This window comes from Centruroides sculpturatus, unplaced genomic scaffold (assembly GCF_000671375.1).
Source record: "Centruroides sculpturatus isolate CEXI.00-Female unplaced genomic scaffold, Cexi_2.0 scaffold87, whole genome shotgun sequence".
In the NCBI taxonomy this organism is placed as follows: domain Eukaryota; kingdom Metazoa; phylum Arthropoda; class Arachnida; order Scorpiones; family Buthidae; genus Centruroides; species Centruroides sculpturatus.
The window spans coordinates 570,955-591,723 of NW_019384414.1; the positions used below are offsets into that span (position 1 = coordinate 570,955).

Consider the following 20,769-nt stretch of genomic DNA (forward strand, 5'->3'; position numbering starts at 1 on the left):
TAGGATAAAATTTGATGTCAAACCTACTCAAATAATACATCACAATGATATTTCTGTTATCTCAATTTTGAAAATGTTTTCAAAAGTATCAATTTATAGACCCGAGTATAAGATAATAAAGAAAATACCTTAAAAGAAAACAAAATGAATACAAAAATCTCATGGTTAGGGATGTAGGCCTATATATTAATATTTAGATTAAATTATTTAAAGGAAAATGTATCTTTGATAAAAATACAGAAATATTTTTTTTCTTTCTGTATTTTTGTGTAAAATGTGAAGATAAGTAGATTTTCAATCCATAAATCGATATGAAATTTTATAAAGAAGATATTTTATTGTAACTGCAGTTTCTACTTAGATAAAAATATCTTATTTTGATTTTAAAAATAATCATTGTTTTCATTGTCAATTTTATTTTACCTGTATTAAAAGTATTTACATTATTTTGATTAAAAATATTATAATTAAATTTGAAAAAATTATATATTATATTCGGCAGCATTTTTAATTTGTAAGAATTAGGATCCGAGAGGAGTATGTGGACCAGACTAGTCATGAATTTTCTGAAAACCATAAAAAATGTATAAATAATATCACTAAAACAGATTTTTCATCGTTTATCAAAAAAAGTCTAATTTATATCACTTTAGTATCGTGTTTTTTTTTTTCGAATATAATAATTTCGAAAAGAATAAATTCGGGGAGTTTTTCTGCCTCGCGGGACTCGAGCCAAATGGACCCGCCGACTCCCTTCTATTCGGTCCTAGAATAATATAACAGTCAAATTTACATTAGAATACAAGTTACACTTAAATCATAACTATAAATTTCACTTTAAATTAGAAATTCAGAACTATCATTTTAGGTTTTAAATAATAAATTTAAAGCGTTAGACTTTATAAATTTAGTTTTTAGCATACTGTAGTTTATTTATACAATATTTTATATTTTATACCTGTAAAATAATAATTTATTCTGCTGAATTTAATTTTTTAAATATTATTTACTGATTTATTAATTAAAATTGATGATGGTTATTAACTTATTATTGTAAATTGATATATTAGAAGCTTGAATAACGAAAAAAAAACACTTGATTATTTGCATTATATAAGGGAAAAAAAGATAATAAGCATTTTTTTTCAGAATCAATTAATGTAATTACATATTTATTATCTAATTAATACAAAATATAATGTTAACAATCAATAAAGAATATTTAAAGCAACGTTTGACATACATTTATAATTCATTCGTAACAGTAACCGGATATTAACAAAACAGGAGTAAATTTTCATAAATAAATAATATATTTCAGATATTTTGTTTAATTTAATTCAAATTGTAAATTTGTAAATAATTGATTTTTCTTCGATGCTGTGAAGAAATATTTGAATATTCTCTGGCTGTTTTTGTTTTGAATTTACTAAATAATCTACATTACAATGAGCTAACTTTTTTTATTAACTTGTTTGAAATCAATAATAAAGTTTTCGATTTTCTTTTCCAAAATTTTAATTAAAAGATAATATTTTAAGTATCTGAGTAATTCTTAGAAATTATTTGGGAAGATTTGGAAACAGAATCCATTTTTATTTTTAACATATCTTGCAATATTTTAAAATAGTCGGTCTACAAATATCAGAAAGTGTTTATAATATTATTTAGCCAAATGTTTCTGTTTTTAAACATATTAAAAACATGGGAAATAAACTGTATCATTTAATGAGCAAAATAGGAAAGAATAGAATCAAAACTCCCCATTTTCAGGAAGAAAAAAAGTTCGATATTATTATCAATTTTAATTCTTCCAATTATTCTTATACGCTTGTATTTAAAGTCAACCATTATTTTTGGAAAGAGAATAGTATTAATAATACGAAGATTATATTATCTTTCGCAGGTTTCATGTTACATACAGTATATAAATTTCAAACTATTTAAATCAATTTTCTATATTATAAAACAATTTTGCAAACGATTATTTTTCGTACGTTGATTTGTTTTTAAGCAGATTTCAAGTCGATATATTACTTTTTCTTATTACTGTAATAAATAATTCTAACATGCATGTGATAATCTATCTTTAACATCATTTTTCTAGAGATAACCTTTATCCAGATTTTATTTATAGAGAACGATTCTGTATCCTGAATTTTTTTAAAATATTCATTCTTTATCCTGATATTTCTAAGTATAATTATTTTTTAATTCGATTTTTCTTATAAAGCTAACCATCTCGATTTTCTATTGAAACCGTTTCTAAGAGTGAGCATTACTACCATAGCAACCATATTTTTTTCCCTAAACTTTCAGTTTATATAGAATTTCTACTAACCAGAATTATTGAATTAATTTTTCTCAGAAATTAATATATGCTATTACTTATATAATGGGAAATTCACTTTCTTTTCTCTAATATAATTATGTTTTGCGTAACGTGGATTTTTATATACAAAAATAATAAAAGTTCATTTTAAGGTCATTTGATTCATTATATTTCGCGTGATTCATAAATATTATGAGAATTTAACTTGTTTTCGCTGTTTCCAGAGCAAGACAAACGTCATCTTATAATACTGAACGTTATACTACTCAAAAAATATTAATTTTACCTGTTGTAATTTCAAATTTATACAAGAATATTTAGTAGAAATTAAACTAAACGAAATACGCATTTCATCCGATGCTAAAAATGAATATTTTATTAGTATAATACTGTTTGTATATTGATTTCCAAAACTTCAAAATCTCGATATTCATAATTTCCAGAATGAATTATTTATATTGTTTATATTGAATTATTGGAAAGTGAATTGTTTATTATGATCATCATTATAATTAATTTTGAAGAATGGAAGATAATGATGTCAATATTTTAAAAAATATATTGCATAAACAAAACACGGAAGTTTGTGTATCGATTCATTTAAAAGTAGTATTATTAATTTACAGATTAAGTTTAACCTACATTGAGTCGAGTATGATACTAAAGGACGGATTATCTACCAGCTTGCAGTTTCTTACGAAATTATTTTAGTGAATTCTCATTCATTAGCTCAAATGAAAAGTTTTTCCAATAAAAAAAGTAACAATATAACGCATTAATATATTAAACTGAGTCGAAAAAAATCACATTAACGCTATTATAGAAGATAGCGTTATTTTTAGCTACAAAGGTGCAATTTACAGCTGTATTTTCTTCCTATTTTACCTTGGAATTCCACTTTTATATATTTTAAACAAATATTTTAAATATTTATAAGCATTTTTATTTTATATTTAACACAATCTACGCACATTATCCACTAAGAACAATCTTACAAGCTCTCTATATAATTAGTATACTTTATATATATATAATTCTTCACCTTCTAATAATGTGATTATATTATAAGAAAATCAAGAATTATATCCGCAGTAAATTTTTAAATCAATTGCTATATTTAACAATCAAAATCTTAAAAATAAAATTAAAACAAATACTGTTAAAACTAGTCACCTTCTACTCACTTCCAAGAATATTCATTTAAATTGTTGTGAATATGCTGTTTTTTGACAATGTAGATAGCATATTTTAAATATCTTTTTAATTGTACGATAAAAATGCAAATCATCGCTAATTGCTGTAGATCTACAACGACAAAAATACCTATACATTCGATGAACATAATATAAAAATAACTATAGATTTTTCAGTTTGAAATAATATTGTTTATGCTAATTGTTTCCTGAAATTCGTAGTAAAGTGAGTCGTTCTTGATCCCATAAGATCAGCACCATAAGTGAGATTATATTCGTGGAAAAGGAATTTTAACCATATAAAATCATAGAGAGATGACACAAAAGTATTCCCATAATAAGCGAACTAATGGCCAATGGTGGGCTTATTTAAATGAAGTAGATAAAACCACTGACCAAAAGGATGATCACGTAGACTTTTCCTAGTTATCTTAGGTGTTTATAACACATAAATAGAAACCATTTTACCACAGAAGTCCTCTCGGGAGGTCTCCTTGACAGATCACACAAAGTATTGAGTTGTCTTATTGGGATGCAATTTGAAAAAATTTGTAGACCTATAAATTCCCACTGTCGTCCGTCTGTTCATCTGGCTTTCCTTAATCTCGAGAAGGGAATTAGATAAGTAAAATTCGAAACCAGATATGGAAACTTTAGGGGCAGGAGAACCCGATTAACTACATACGAACGTCTAACTGAAAGTCACGTTATTTCAATTAAAATGTTTCCCCTGAAAGCAGTTAATAGACGATCGTCACTACTCGCCTTGTTAAAGGAAAAGTATGATGTACAGGGGAGAGACACTACAGTACTAATTTGAGGTAGAGAGCATATATTTTAAATGAAATAAATTATAAAAATATGATTAAAAATTGCAGCCCGGCATTGTGACGATGTCACAATAAATAATCGCTCGTTTCCTCAATACAATCAAATTCAATCAGTATTTCAACATTCACAAGATATCAATGGTAAAAGATAATGCTTTCAAGCTATTGATAGTAAAACAAAATTATCTGTATCTACTTATTTTCAATTTCTCAAGTTGAATGATGTTTCTCATGTAGAGATTGCTTCCAAAATGCTCATTTAAATACGCAATTCCATACGGATATAACAGAACTTTTATTTGTAAGAGCAGGTAGTCCTAAATTGGGGGTTAGCTTTATTTTTCAATGTTCTCATAGTTAAACTAAACTTTCTTTAATTCGGAACAAACAGAAAGAATGTCATTCTTTTTCACAAAATTAAAAAATAGATCTAATTTACATTATTTAGCAATCTGTCCTATTAAAAATGAAAACGCGATAGTAACGAAACAGTTATGCAAAAATGAAGGCGGACAAAAGAAGTATTATTGCTTTACATAATTAATTAAACAGAAACATCGAGAAAAAAACAGAGGAATATTACTGATTCGAATGCCCATCGTGTGTTAGAGAATGAATATAATAACAATAATGTCTTCCTTTTCCGACCTATTTCACGAAACTACATATGGAATTTTTCATGAGATGCCGACAAAGTAGACCAACGAATAAATATAAAAGAAAAATATTCAGAAACGAATTCCGTTCTATAAACTGTATAACATCGCAAATCCTCTTACAAATAACAAGCAGAATGTCAATATATATATAGGTCTATATAAATAAATAAATAATAATTTATTTGAACAAGTATCAAACGTATAATTCCATTTAGATTTTAATTTATTCCTTAAAATATCTTTGAATATATATATATATATAAGGAATATTTTAAGGAATAAATAAGGAATAAATTAAAATCTATATGGAATTATACGTTTGATACTTGTTCAAATAAATTATTATTCATTTACATATGAAATTGGAAAACGATCAACTGTCATATTTTATTTCGCAATTTTCATAAAGTTATTTATGACAAATACAGTTATTCCGGTAATTATGGAAATGAAAAATTTACGTGACTGCACTTATCAGGATACAGCGTAGGCTTTTATTACATTTACGTTTTAAATACATTAATATTTAGTTTTAAAAGTATTTTATGTAATCGGATACAGGAAAAATATAAATTAAAATAGGTCTCGCGTTATTATAACTAGATTTAGAAAATTTGCTCTTAATTAAACGATACCTTATCTACCTGTTAGGATTTTGCTCAGAGATGAAATTTGATTTATAATTTATAAATGAATCAAAATGAATGCAAGGTAAAAATCAAATTTACTTTATCTATAATTTAAATATGATGTATGATTTACAGATGTATTAGTTATTTGATATAACAAACAGGTCTTAAATATGCATACCAATTATAAAGAAATGTATTTCTCCGAAATCTTCATTTTTATAAATATAAAAAAAAAAAACCCTAGAAATTGTGGGGAGTGATCTGTCTGGATGTGTCGGACCCCGTCTACCAGACCATCTCATTGTGGGCCTGGCCGAACCCACGATGGACATGGAAAAAAGCCTTTTTAGGGCCCACAGAGCAGAAAGAGCAGAAATAAAAATCATAATTATACAATTATACTTGTCTTTATTAAAATAAAATCGTATAAAATTTTAAATAATTAAAAGAATTTATTTTAAAATAAAGCCTAATTCTACAAAAATTATATACAGTCGAACCTAGAATAATGGCCACCTTCGAACGACGGTCATTTTTTTTTATATTTCCGTTAGTAGCTGTTATTCAGAGGTTTGACTGTAGGGCCTATATACCAGTCTACGTCTGTAGACACATGCTGAAATTTGCCATTTCTTGAAGTCTGTAATATACATTTGTTTCGGAATCTGTCTACTTTTTCTGGTCACTTCTTGAAATGTTAACCTGATTTCTTCAGATATTGAAACGGATATATACTTCAGCATCTGTCTAACGAAACTGGATATTTTGCTGTAATGTTTAACGGTTTATTAGCACTTGGCATACAACAAAACCGAATGTTTCTGCATTTCAGTATGTTTGTAGCTTTTTTGAATAAGAAGTATTTAATAAAAAATACACCTTTTAAACAAATACATACAGTATATCAATTTTAACAAAATACTTTTAGTAAATAATTATTCTTTGCAAACGTAATGACACAGCAAAATGTGGACTGTATTTTACATTTTGAAAGTAAGAATATTTAATGACTGTAAAATATAAATGAAAAAAAAATACAGGAAAAATCTTTTTCATTCAAAACAAAGTTTTAAAGTATAGGTCCTTCCCAAAATTATTTTCTGGATATGTTACTATAAGGAATTAGGCTATATTTCCCAAAGTTTTTAGTTTCCATGGGTTACGCCAGAACATTTAAGTATTGCGTTATATTGTTTTTGTTGTCTGGAATTCGAACGTTTTGGGATCTGTGTAATTCGCCACATATATTTAATTTTATTCCTTATTCTTCATGCAATTGTATAAATTAAAGTTGTTTAACAAATTATCTGATAATTTCAACAGTTACTATTGATAGATTATGATATTTTATAATAATAATACTGTAATTGTTTTTATTTTGACAAGGACAAATGGCAAAAACCGAACCGATAATCATAACATAATTTTTAAAGAGATACGGAAAAAAAAACGAAAAGAAAACGACAGTGAATTATTTATTGTAATAGATTATGCAGTTGATTTTCAATTATTGTATTTGAATTATTATTTTCTTCTTTTTTCTACATTATAATTATATGCATTCAACGTAGCCTGATTACTTTAGTAATAAATTAATAGATTAGGCCTGTAAGTTCGCCGACTTCCAGGGGGAATCGTTAATCCAGCGTCAGGATGATCTAGGGTCGTTCGCGTGTGGGTGTGGCGGAGGAGACACAGATGACAAGTATCTGACAAAAATCTGTTTAATTTAACAGGAAATAACTTACACTATGCACAAAGTTCCTTAACCAATTAAATGTTCGTAGGTTTTAAGTGTCGAGGATGTTTTTCTATCGTCCCTCGGAGATGGGCCCCGGGGCTGCGGCAGGTAAGGAGACTTGTCGGTAGGCGTCGGCGGCACGGCTCTCTCGATGGACACTAGTGCGGAATCTTCGTCTTCTGTGCGTCGACACACAGTGAGTTTTTCGCTTCGGACTTTCCGGAGTGCAGGTATACGGAAGAAGTCTCTTTGTCCTTCAAGATCGGGGATTATATCTATCTCCGTTCTCTAATTTGTTTATTCTGATTGGCTCCCTCGTCTGTCTCTAAGCGAAAGACGATTCCTTTTCGAGTCACGAGAAAGATCCGCCTTGAAGAATCTACTTGACACCATCCGTTATTCTAAATGCAAAATGTTGATGAAACTTTGAAACTTGCGCTCATATTTTCCACCATTGTTGTCTAGTCTGTGACGTTTTTGAAATTTAACGACACGACGCGATGTCCTTTTTCGTCATTAATCTTTCCTCTTTTCCAAATTTCTATGTTCTAATTATGTGCATATGAGCGACTCTTCAAAGGTCTATCTCTACTGGAAGTCGTTTGTTTACAATTATTAATCATTTAAAATTATTGCGTTCCGTTTACATCAATAGCGTTTTTTTTCCTCTCGTCGCGGTTTCATATGACTAACACAACTAAATCAATCTTTGATCGGTTTTTAACAATAGACGATTTTTTTCTAGTTTCGTTTTAAAAAATTTCTAATAATAAACATTTAATTTCAACTCGTTTTTTGGAACCTCACAGGCCTAATCGGATTTCTATTTGCCCCAGTCCAAGCTTTCGAACTAATAAAATAATTTTAAATAGTTTTTATTTTATCTATAAAAATAATATGCATTATTTTAATTAACTGCGATTTAAAAACAAATAGTTACAATTATTATCCTTATTATCCTCTCGTTTAAAGCATATCAGTTATTTTAATAATAAATGAAAAATAAATAAATTTTCTGTCTTTGTCGTCAACCTTAGAATTTCAAAAAGTGTTTCGAAAAACTAGACATATTCTGAAATATATGTCTATTACGGGACGTTCTATCACTTCAAGAAATGGCCAGGCGCTTTTTCAGATGACAAATTTCAGCGTGTTAGTATGACACAAGTTCTGTACGTGCCTTGGACAAAAAAGTTACGTTACAGGTAACTTTTTTGTACTTATTTCTTTTTGTAGATTGTAGACTAAATTTCTAAGCTCTTATATATACAGTAGAATCTACATATTTGTCCCACCCGTACTTATAAATGATAATAATAGACTGATAATATTACGCGATGTAAATAAATAAAACTACAGTTAGTGAATAATTCTAGTTTTATTGACTGTAACATTAAAAGGATATATTAAAGCAATTAAAAAATGCATGACCTTGAAGATTTATTAATTATAATTCCTTCAATGTTATTTCCATGCAATACTGCCTTGAACGATATCTAGCATATAAATGAAAGAAGAAATGTCAATAATTTGAACTACTGTACTGCCAGCAAATAACAAATAAAACGATAGACTTTAATGGCTTAAACCAGTGATGGGCAACATTTTTTCGCTGTGATTCGTAAGCTTCCGGTGGGCTGCATGAATTTTTTTCTTACGGTTTTGCAGGCTTTAAGCCCGCTGAGTACCAACATACCTCATAACAGCCAGTACACTAGGTATAGGCTATGCTAATAATATGCAAACTAGTAATGTAGTAAAGTAGTTTAAGTTCATTTTTTTTACTGGTCAAGATTAGTTTGAATATTCTTCATTATGAATATCAGCTTAATTAGGTTGCATAATGGCACGAGACATAAAATTATGTTGTCAAATCCGTAGGGGCCGCGGGTTGCTCGTGATTGGTTCAAGGCATTGGTTAAAACTGGCTGATAATTCAAGTTTAAAAAGACAATTTGAAAATAATAATAACTAATCCAATTTTGATTACAAAAACCGAAATTATGTTTTGCGACGTGCTAATTTGATAATATTATAAATGACTGACAACAATATTCGTAATTGCGATAAGCGGATTCTACAGTAAATTATATTAATAATATATTTTAAGATACAGTAAATATAGACACTTGTTCTAACAAACTTTACTCATTACTATAAGTTAAAATCTTCTGATGTTACATCACATATATATGATATGATATATAATATAATATACAGTAACTTATATTATATATACTGTATATCTAACTTATATACAGTAAGACAGCTTAACGCGGGGGATGCTTTCCTAGACGACAAAGCGCTAAACGAAACAGCGTTAAACGAGGTCATTTTAACATAGAGTAAATAGGGATAGGGAAACACGCAACCGAAAATTAAAAAATTTAATTTTAAGTTATTTTTATATTAATTTATATAATAATATATGCTAAATAACACATAAACATATGCACACAGAAATGTATAATAATATATTAATAGTTCATTTTTTTCTGACTTATCTGAAATTCTTGTTTTTTTGCAATAAAGTCGCGAAGTTTCATTTGTCGCTTTTTCTTTCCTTAAGCAAATGTCGGTAGCAGAAAATGGCATCCAAAACGCCTCGTTTTGCTTTTGCACTCCTTTTAAAATCTAGATCATTCGCTACAATTTGATCAACGATTTCGGTTATCGTTATCAAACTTTTACTAAGGAAATCTGTAGAGAAATTTTTTGGGTTCTTCCTTTTCAGAATCACTATTTTCCAGTTCTAGATGGATTCCTTGTTCTTCCAGTTATCGAAGGTCGTCGTTGATAAGACTCTCACCAGAAACCTGCGGTAACTCCTCAATATCCTGTTCGTCTACATCTCCTAGCCTGCTGTATCGATTACGTTGAATTTGATCAACCTAACGATACAGCGACAGGCTTTTCTCGTTGAGAATTCTTGGATGCCTTCAGCCATAACTTCTTCCACACTTTCGGGCATTTATCAGTTAATTCTTGCCAAGCGAAGCCGATATTGCCTATGACATCCACGATGTTATATTTTTTTCCAAAATCGCACCAAACAAATATAGATTTAAAGAAAGTACACCTTTCTGCCATCTTTTTCTGATTGGTTCGTGTTCGTAAATAATCGTATTGTGTACGAATCAATAAAATGCCGTAATAATTTAAATCGGCGTAAATTTTGAGTTTTTTTTTAGGCTTCGAACAGACGGCGTTATATCGAATCAGCGTTAAGAGAGGCAGCATTAAGCGGGATCTTACTGTAGGCCTATATATATTATATTATATATATATTGACTTATTACGTTAAATTATACTGTATATAATCATAATCATAATAATAATAATACAGTTGACCTCCCTATAACACTGTTGATAACTCCGTTTTATATGAATTCCATGTTGTACTTTCTGTACTTACGTGTTTACACTTAGATTCTACAAATACGTGATCCCGTTCACAGCCCGGCACACGTATTTGTAAAATCTAAGTGACTCGTACAACATGGAATTCATATAAAACAGAATTATCAACAGTGTTATACGGGGGTCGACTGTATTAATTTATATGCTGGGATTTAAACATAATATAATAAACTAATACAGTATATACCGTGTATTTGTAATTAAAGTACTTCTATTCAACGCTATCTAGAAACATTTAGCAGTCCCAATTACAACCAAATTTGGTATGGTGATAAACCCTTATGTAAGATAGCCTTCGTAGTTACATAAATCAAATACTATAATATTACAAACATTAAAATGAAAACCATATAAAGAGTTTGGTTATTTCAGCCTACCATTGTCTCGTTTATCGCGATACTCGGATAGTACGAAATGGCACAATTTCATTGGTCAAGTAGACACCAATTGAAAATACGATATCTTAAAAAATTTAAGATATAATAGTTTTTCCTAACGTTAACTCTAAGAAACTGTACCATTCACAGCCGAATATCAAACAGTAATCTGTCAACGAATCAAATTTCTCAAAAAAAAGGACCAAATATTTAAATTCGGCACCCTCGAAAACCACTTGAAATATATTTTGTGCTGACCGGTAACAACGTATTATGTAATTTTGCTATTGAATGCCACCATACCGCTGGTCCGATAGAAAGAAGGGACAGTTGCTGAAGGGGGTCGAAATAACTCGATCAAAAGTACTCGTTGACCTCGTTGATCCTAATGGTCAACGACTACTAATTAATACTGGTCTCGTATTAATATTCGAAAAGTGATCCGTATTGGCTAGGATGTGATAGCCACGCACGTGATCGAAGTTGCTAACTTTAACGTCCGAAAGACATCATATAAAACTTGTTTAAATAAAAAATTCTTGTAAAAATGATAGAATAATTCCTTTTATGCGATAAGTGTTTAAATTTTGGCAACAGATTGTATAAACTACGTGATAAGTATGTTTTCGTAAATATTGCGTTTATAGGAAAATTATTGGGCTACAATTTGAAAAAGTTGTAGACCTAAAAATTCCGACTGTCCTTCTCTGTCCTTCCTTAATGTCGAAAACAGAATGAGATAAATGAAAATCGAGACCAAATATGGAAAGCTTAGGGGTAGGAAGCCCAGATTAACTATATAAGAATTTCCGGTTTGGAACGGAAGTCACGTTACTTCGATTCAAAATTTTCCCCTGAACGGAGTGAGATGACCGACACGTCACTTTGTTAACAGGAAAAGTATGACATACGGGGACAAGACAACCACTAAAAGAATTGAAAACATTGTTACAAAAAATTGCAGCCCGGCATTGTGACGATGTCACAATAAATAATCGCTCATTAGAGTTACTTTGGTTTATTTGATTATGACACGCGACACGTGAGCGATCTACCGAGGGGGATGCATTCCCCCTCGAAAGATCGCTCACGTGAAGACTTTTATGGGAAGCTGAACCCTATTTAAATGTTACTAATGTGAAAATTCCATGCTGCAAGCCCGTTGGCCATGCCCGAACCCACGACCAACTAACTACCAGAGTTCAGTGGTTTTATGCACTAGGTTACTGGGGGGGGCTTATTAGAATTACGAAAGTACCGTTCAGAAATGAAAAAACCCGAGTCGTTAGATGAAGAAAATTAATTACTTATATATTTACTATAGACTTTTCACAGGGTTACCACTTTCGATTCCACACAGGCAAGTGCTCTAAGCTACCTGTCTCAGCGCGTCTATTTCGTGCTATATCATGCTCTCAGTAATTAAGTGAATATAATATATATTTTTAAAAATCATATCCTTCTTTGAGAATTATTTTTAGTTTATTATTTTGTTAAATTTTTTACCAATAGATGGTGCTACGTGTAAATCAGCAAATCGAATGTAGATAGAAATTAATTGATTTATAGAAATCCAATAGATATTTTGGGATGTAATTATGACATTATTTAAGTTAGAAGTATATGAACGTAACTGACGAATTTCGTAATAATTGGTCGAACGGCCTAGGAGTGTATAGCGAACAAATATACAAACAAACATCCTCATATATATAAAATATTCAATTCTTATTATATAATTTATATGATTAAAAATGATGTTAAAAAAGTGTTTTTGCATAATTTAGTTTAGGAATTTTTAAATTGAAATTTCTTAGATAAAACTTATTTGGTGACTCTGTTTATAAATATTTAAAAATATTTATCTATTTATTTATTTATCTTTTAAAATATTTAAGTATTTGAGAATAAAAATATAAAGGAAAAACTATACTATCTGGATTCCTAAAATGCAATATTTATTAAGTTTTTAGGCACTGTTTTGTTTGTAAAATTATCAATATAAATACTAAATTTTGAATGATACTGTCCTGTAAATAATAATTAATAGATATTTATAGGTTTACAGAATTTATGAATTATATATATTATAAGTAAGTAGTAAAGAATTCATGCAAAAGAAAATTAGCATTAAGAAAAGAACTTTTATAAGATGCAGTATTACTTTTAATTTAGAGTTCAAAATAATTTATTAGCATTTCTACTCTTTAATAATGAACTTAAAATATAATTAAAATAAAATTAAAAAAACAGGAAACTAAATAAATATATTTGAACAATAAAAAAAACCTAAAATTGAAGAAAATTGTTAATTTAAAAATTACCCCAACTTTAAGTTCAAGTCGTGAAAAAAGTGTCTTAAAATTAAATAAAAAAAATTTAATTTCTATTATTTAATGACTCCGTAAAAAGACTTATAATTGGTTTTCAAGTGTTTATAAAAATAAACAAGACTTGCAAACCACTAGTGAATGTTATTTATTATTTTCTGAAGAATGAAATCAAATGTATATTTATATATCTTAAAATTCTTAAATTAAAGAGTAAATCAGAACAAGGCAAACTGCCTAGTCTGATTTGAATTTAACATATTTGATCAACATACATAATTTAACTAATGTAAAAGTGCAAATTGCAAATTAGGACATTTAATATTTTAATATTGTTGAAAATGCGAGCGAGAAGTACTACATTTAATCTGATAACATACTCATTAGGCGATGTAATGTTTCCTGGATTTATAATCAGAAAAGTAACTCGAAAACTGTCAAAACACAATTTTACTTTTCTTATTCCCTATTTCCTTTAATATCTCAGAATGGAGTAAAGATTAAAAAACGAAATTTGGCATGGTAACTTGTATATAAGGGGCACTGATGCTATTAAATTTTGAAGAACGGAAGTCGAAAGAGTGGGGAGATAGAGGGGGTTAGGTATTCATCTCGAGTGAGGTCAGATTTGATAAAAATTTTACTCGCTACTGGCATTTTTATAACATTAAACAAACTCATATCTGTTCTCAAAATCAAGCCTTTTTTGCCTTTTTATAATAATAATATAAAAGCTTCTAATATAGCCTTGCCAGCTTCTCTTTAGTAATAATAAGATGAAATTAGAATGAATATATTTTAAATATTTAAAGTTACTTTAATGCATTAAATATTGCCTTCATTATATAACTTTAGCATCTATAATAATATCAAATATATTTAACATCTTTAAATAATTAAATCATGCTTTATAACAAAAATTAAACTTTATACAATATCTGAATTTAAGAGATTTTTACCTTCAATTCGGTTGTAATGATGAGTATATCTGCTGATTTTAATAATATTCTAGAATAATACAATATAATTAAATACTAATAATATTTTAGAATCTTATATCATCACGCTACTTTATAGCTAGAACTGACATGTGTATGCATCATTATAATGCTAGAAGCTTAACGACCTTTTTAAGCAGCTTTATAATCAATATAGTGATGTGTAATATCATATTTTTATGTTGTTTATGTTTATTTTCGGGCGAATGTTCGTGCAACTACAGATAATGACGTAAACAACTAATCTTTTAATGTTAGTTATAACTATAATTTCATTAAAAAACATTACTGTTTTATTTTGTTCTTACAGAATATCAACGTGTTTCTAAGTGGAAATAATAATATAGAACAATCAAGACATTTGAGTGTATTTTGCATGATTTCATAAGAATAACAAGAGGGCAATTTGTATTTTGCTAGTAATGTTTAAGTTTTATGTTGGGCCATTCGATAAACAAGCGATTTTAGATCAAAAAATAACCGAGGAAACAAGTAATGGTCTCCAATTCGTCTCTCAACAGTACACCATACAAATTCGATGGCATTCAAATCTGATGATCTGAATGGTTTTCCTATTCCGAGAATATTCTAGCTTTTAACAATTTAGTTCTGTGAGCTTTGTAAAGAAAGTCATTCATGAGAATGATTTTATAATCGATATCGGAAAATTCATAATAGAGAAATCGCGGATTCACCTTAGTATTGCTCTATGGTCATGCAGAGTGTCACTAAAAGAAGATTGTTCGAAAATCTTTGCATCTACTCGATGTGATATTTTCCTACATTATCTTTACAAAAGAAAAAAATGCTTACTTAGAAGCAAATGCAATTTTCTGATTAATAATGAAATAAAGTATTGAGAATAAAAGGGAATTTGGAAGTATTGATTAAGAAAACTTTAGCTCATCTATTATGAAAAAAGAATTATTGATGGTTATAAAAACCTTTTATTTATTTTATTTAAAAGATTCCTAGTATAAAAATATTTAATGGATGAATAAAGAAATCTATCTGATTTACTTAATCTAATTTTAATATAGACATTTCTCATATAAATCGCAAGCTACAAAACTGAACTGTTCTTCACGTAAACTTTGAGAGTTCGAAAGACCTCTTCCTTAAACAGTTCTTCATCAATAATAATCACTCTGAGATGTTAATCTACGACTAAACTGCCTTGTCTGATTAAATTTTTGCACAATTTGAGAGGATATTAAGCTCCTGATATTTGACTATTTTTTATGGCTTTCAGCTCATTCGAATGTTGTTTTTATGGTATTACAGAAATCCATTCTCACCAATTTGATCAGAACTGAAATTAGAGATTACCGAGCTGCTCATACAAACTCTTTTATAGCACTCTACTTTGCACATTAATGGACTTAATGGTTAAATATGGATTTTTTTCAGTTTTTAATTTCATACTTTATATTGCATAATATATAGGCTATATATATTATATTGTACGATATGCGAAATTATTCTTTAACTTTATGGTTTTCACGATGAATGTAAATCACTAGTTAATGCAAAAAATGATAATAAAATTGCGTAAGAAATCTCATAATGATTGTCGTATTAACATATTCGATTACCATCAGATGTGGCATCATCAATGGCGCAATATTCGCGATCATTTTATAAATCTCCAGTAATTTGCGTAGGCTGTGAATCAATCCTTAAAATTGTCAATTTTTGTAATTATTTATGCTATACAAGTTTAAATAAAATATACATCTTGTTAGACCCAAATATTGGGGAATGTGCCAGGAGGATTATTTAGCTAGAAACCTTCACACAAAGGGTCTAAAATTTCGTATTTTATGTAAAAAGCAAAATCTATTTTTATTTCAAATATTTTATTCATACATTTTTATGACATTCGGAGAGCATCCATTACGGCTCGAACCCCCCTTTTATCTCTCTCAGTCTTTTTATCTATGTTTTAGATATTAATTTTTTCACGGTTTACAAAATAAAATCATTTAGAGATACCCATAACAGTTACTATGTGTTACAATATATTGATGCAATTATATAACAGTTGCGTAAATAATGCAATAAAAATAAATTATAGCAATATTTAACAAAAATAACACAATTAATTAAACACGTAAATGAAAGAAAGAAAAAATTAATCGTTAAATGAAAGAAATGAAATTTTTTCTACGAATATATCTGACAATTAAAATTAAAACAACGAATTTATAATGTCAGCAAATAAAATCTCCATATCTATAACCAACTTTAAGTAGAATTAGAAATAATCATAAATATCTGTTATTGCCGAAAACGTTCTTATAAATAAAAAACGTTAACATTTTTTTAAACTTAAAACTATACATTTAATTTAGGTCATTAAAAAGAATTGAAAGTAGTTTCAACCCGAGAATGTAGCTGATTTTGTAGCAATTAAATTTTATCCTACCAGATAACTTAATTTTTTTGAAGTGTTTCGGTCAACCAAATGCTAAATATTTACGTAGACTTTCATCTTTTATTTGGTATTTTTTTTTTAAATTTTTATTTCCATTTCAAATTAAACAAATGCTATTGTGTTGTATTAAATTATCGATTTTCTTATGCGTGTGCATACCATTTTATTGACAATTTTTCTTTGTTAGACTATAAAATACAGTCGGTGCATCGGTAAATATTCTCATAATGGAGTTAAAAATCAATAAAAACCAATTATAATCCTTATAAAAATCGAGTATTAGCAATGATTGTATATTATAATTTACAGTTTAATTACATAAGCACTAAAGAAATTTAATTATGCAAGCCAGTTTATAAGTTAATTTAAATTATTTTACTATGAAACGTTTTCTTAGTTTTTTTTTTCTTTAAGTAACTCACTATCATTTTATATTTTAATTGTGTATTTAAAAACACAGATTAAACTATTTGGAAGTTAGCCATACATTCAATTACACTTTGTCTGCCAACGAGCAAAACATTTATCTTTTAATTAATGTTTATAACGTAAATAAATCAAGACTTCCACTCAATTAAGATTTATACGATTTTCTAAACTTTTGCTAGGAATAAAAACCACTTTAAAACTTGAAAAGAAGTAAAAATTCGCTAAGAAATTCACTTAAAATCTCTTGTGGTCAGCTAGTTTATAGATTTATGAAATATAAATGAGCTTTTAGCTACAAATTCTCTTTGTAGATTTTATTTAATTTTTCTTTCAATGAATTTATGAAAAGAATTATAAATATTTTATTGTACTATATTGTGAATCTTTCTAAATAATAATGTACGAGTTTAGAAAATAATTCTTTTGTTGAATACCAGACATCATTAGGACGACTACCAATAAAACTACGTTCTATAATAGTTTTATTCTATAATAGTTTAATATTATGAAAGATTGTTAACATTTTTCGGAAATTCTTTATATAGATTAAAAATATAAAAAAATTAATAAACCAGATTTTATTTATTTTTTGTTTCAATAGATGAAAGAATTTTATTAATAAAATTTACATGATATAAGTTAGTTGCATTATCAGATAAAGAAGTAGGATAGAAAGATAAGGTCGATGACGAGACGAAAAGATCAATCAAACGTCTATGAAAAAATAACTGAGATGCCAGAGGTATAGAGGGGGAAAGCATTAGTTTTGTTCTTTCATCGATTTTCTATGTAGATTCTATTCAAAAATTAGAAGGTGTAGCTGTAACATCATTAATTATAAGTAAATATAAACAAACTTTCTATTTGTTTTCAAGTATAAAGTATTGTGTAATCAATATAACGTTATGTTTACAGTTATATTTAAATATCTCACACGAGATAGATGTTATTAAAGTTTCATAACATCAATAAAATTTTATTTATCGTTAAAATTTTCCATTCATTCAAAGATGAAAGTTTAATGTAAGATTTAAAATAATGAATACTTTAGAAAAAGTTACATATTCTAAGATGAATCGCTCTGCTTATTTGTATTATTAGTCTATAATCTTTTGTACAATTTAGAATTATTTCTTCATTTTGAATGCCATATTTTATTTTATTTTGTTGAAGAAAGTCGTGAGTTTGATAAATATCTTATATTTTTCAAGCTGTTCAATAGTAAAACAAATCGAATTATCATAGTAATTGTTCCTTGTATGATGAAACTATTGCTTGTTAAATTTATATTAAGGAATTTAATTATGTTTAATTTATATGCATTTAGTATTCAAATGTGGCTTTACTCGATAACGTGAAAGTAGAATTACGATTTCGAAGAATGGGTGTGTAACGTGCAGGAAATTTGAATCAATCTTACGTTCATTGACACTTAAACCGTTCCAAGATCTTGAAAAATATAATTTTAAATTTCTGACTTTTGAAAAATCGATTTGTTATAATAACTAGAACAACAATATGCTTATTATCTTTTATATTTTATATAACTTAAATTATATATATGACTTTCTATTAATTTTTGCTTATAACTTATTTACTCATATATATACTGTATATTAAATTAAATAAATATTTTAAACAAAAAACTCGTTGTGTACATATGTAAATTTAAACTGTTATAAAACAAAGTATAAAGCTAAATCTATATTATAAACAGGCACTTACAAATATTTAAAGTTTTTATATATATTAAGGTGTGCAGTATATAAACGATATTTCAGGGAAGAATAATTTTTAAATGCTATAAAATTCATTATAAAAATGATTTATTAAAAATAAGCTTTACGTCTTCGTGCGATTTAAGAAAGAATTACGTAATTCAGCTAATAATTTTATAAAATATTGTTTTTGTACAGGATTTATTTAAAGTTATTTTTTACGAAATGTCAATATTTAGCAATAAATAAATTTAAATCGCCTAATAAACTAATTTTAAATTAGGTATTCGAAGTTGTTTTAACACCGTATCTTAGTGTCTCCTATAAATAAATAGGAAGCATCAGTGAAGAGCACGTGCTATACGTCACCTCGACGAATTGACAGTTATAAATACTTTAAAATCCTTTCATATATGACCTTAACATTTAAAGGATCCCAAAGAATTACATGATCATTAGTATTCTGTGCGATTAGAAGAAAGCATTGAAATTTTCTTCAGACTCTTTCTCCAAAACTAACTCTTTTCAATCATGAATACTCCAGAAAACTGTAAAAAAATATTATAGATGCACAACTTTTAATGCTAACTGAACATAAATTTAACACTATTAATTATTAAATTGTAACCGTAATAGCTAATAATTCAATAACAATTCAGTTATTGCTGTGAATGGATCATTGTCACAAAATTAAGACAATAGGGCGTATTGAAATGGCACACATTGTACTATAGATAAGAATTGTTTTAACTATAAAATCACCCTTCAAAATCATAGCACGTTATATAGCTTCCGGCTTAGTAAGATATTAGAACAATAATATAAAAGCATAGTAATAATTTAACAATAAAAATGGAGAATATACTAAGCGTATTTTTATGTATTAAAACGAAACATTTACATATGCAACCATTGTAGCAGGAACATCAGTGCATCAGTTTTAGAAACTATAACGAAAAGATAGAAGAAAATAAGCTTGAATTTCCTCTGCAAAAATGCAGTCTGTGTCCTATTTAATGGTATTACTAAACACTTATCATATTTCGTACACTTGGTGCATAATGTGACAGCGTTAGCATTTATATTCGCAAGTGATAAAACAAGTTTCACATACCATGATGAGTTTCAACTGGCGGAAGTCCTATAATCCTTTCGACAGATTTACTAGGAGAACGAGAGGGTCTCACCACGCGTGACCATCGAATCATTTCTTAGCTTTAACGCAACAAAACTGTTCGATGAACATTATTACGCTGATTGAATCACGTGGCAATAATACAGACACATTGCGCCCTCACGCAGATGGCTCTTCAATAAATAAAAAAAGTAAAAGTATCCAGTTTAATTAAGTATTGCTTTCATTTTGCATTCGTGTAAACAATAAGGCTCCGAAAAGAAAAAAAAAGAGTATAATACCAAGTTAATGGATGTAGGAAGTATGGTTATTGTGCATTACTAATGCTTTCCGTTAGCTGAAAGTGCTACGCCCTGCGGTGCTGTCCTGGCAGTATGAAAGTTGGATGAACTGGGACATTGATTTTTCTTATGGCATATGGGTTAAAGAACGAAATCATTGCAGATTAATTAAGTGTTTTTGCCATAAATATAAGTTATTAATGGTTGTTAAAGCTATTAATGAAACGATTAGCGGGATGATTTCTCATTAATAACAA

General features: G+C 28.0%; 1 protein-coding gene across 1 annotated transcript in view; it reads right to left on the reverse strand.

The window, feature by feature from the left end:
- Positions 1 to 20,385, reverse strand: part of LOC111619132 (potassium channel subfamily T member 2-like) — a 77,343-nt gene extending 56,958 nt beyond the window's left edge. Inside the window, exon 1 of the mRNA XM_023360801.1 lies at positions 20,211 to 20,385. Coding sequence (XP_023216569.1) covers positions 20,211 to 20,304 — 94 coding nt within the window. The 5' untranslated portion in view covers positions 20,305 to 20,385. The remainder of the gene's footprint in view (positions 1 to 20,210) is intronic.
- Positions 20,386 to 20,769: the final 384 nt, after the last annotated feature.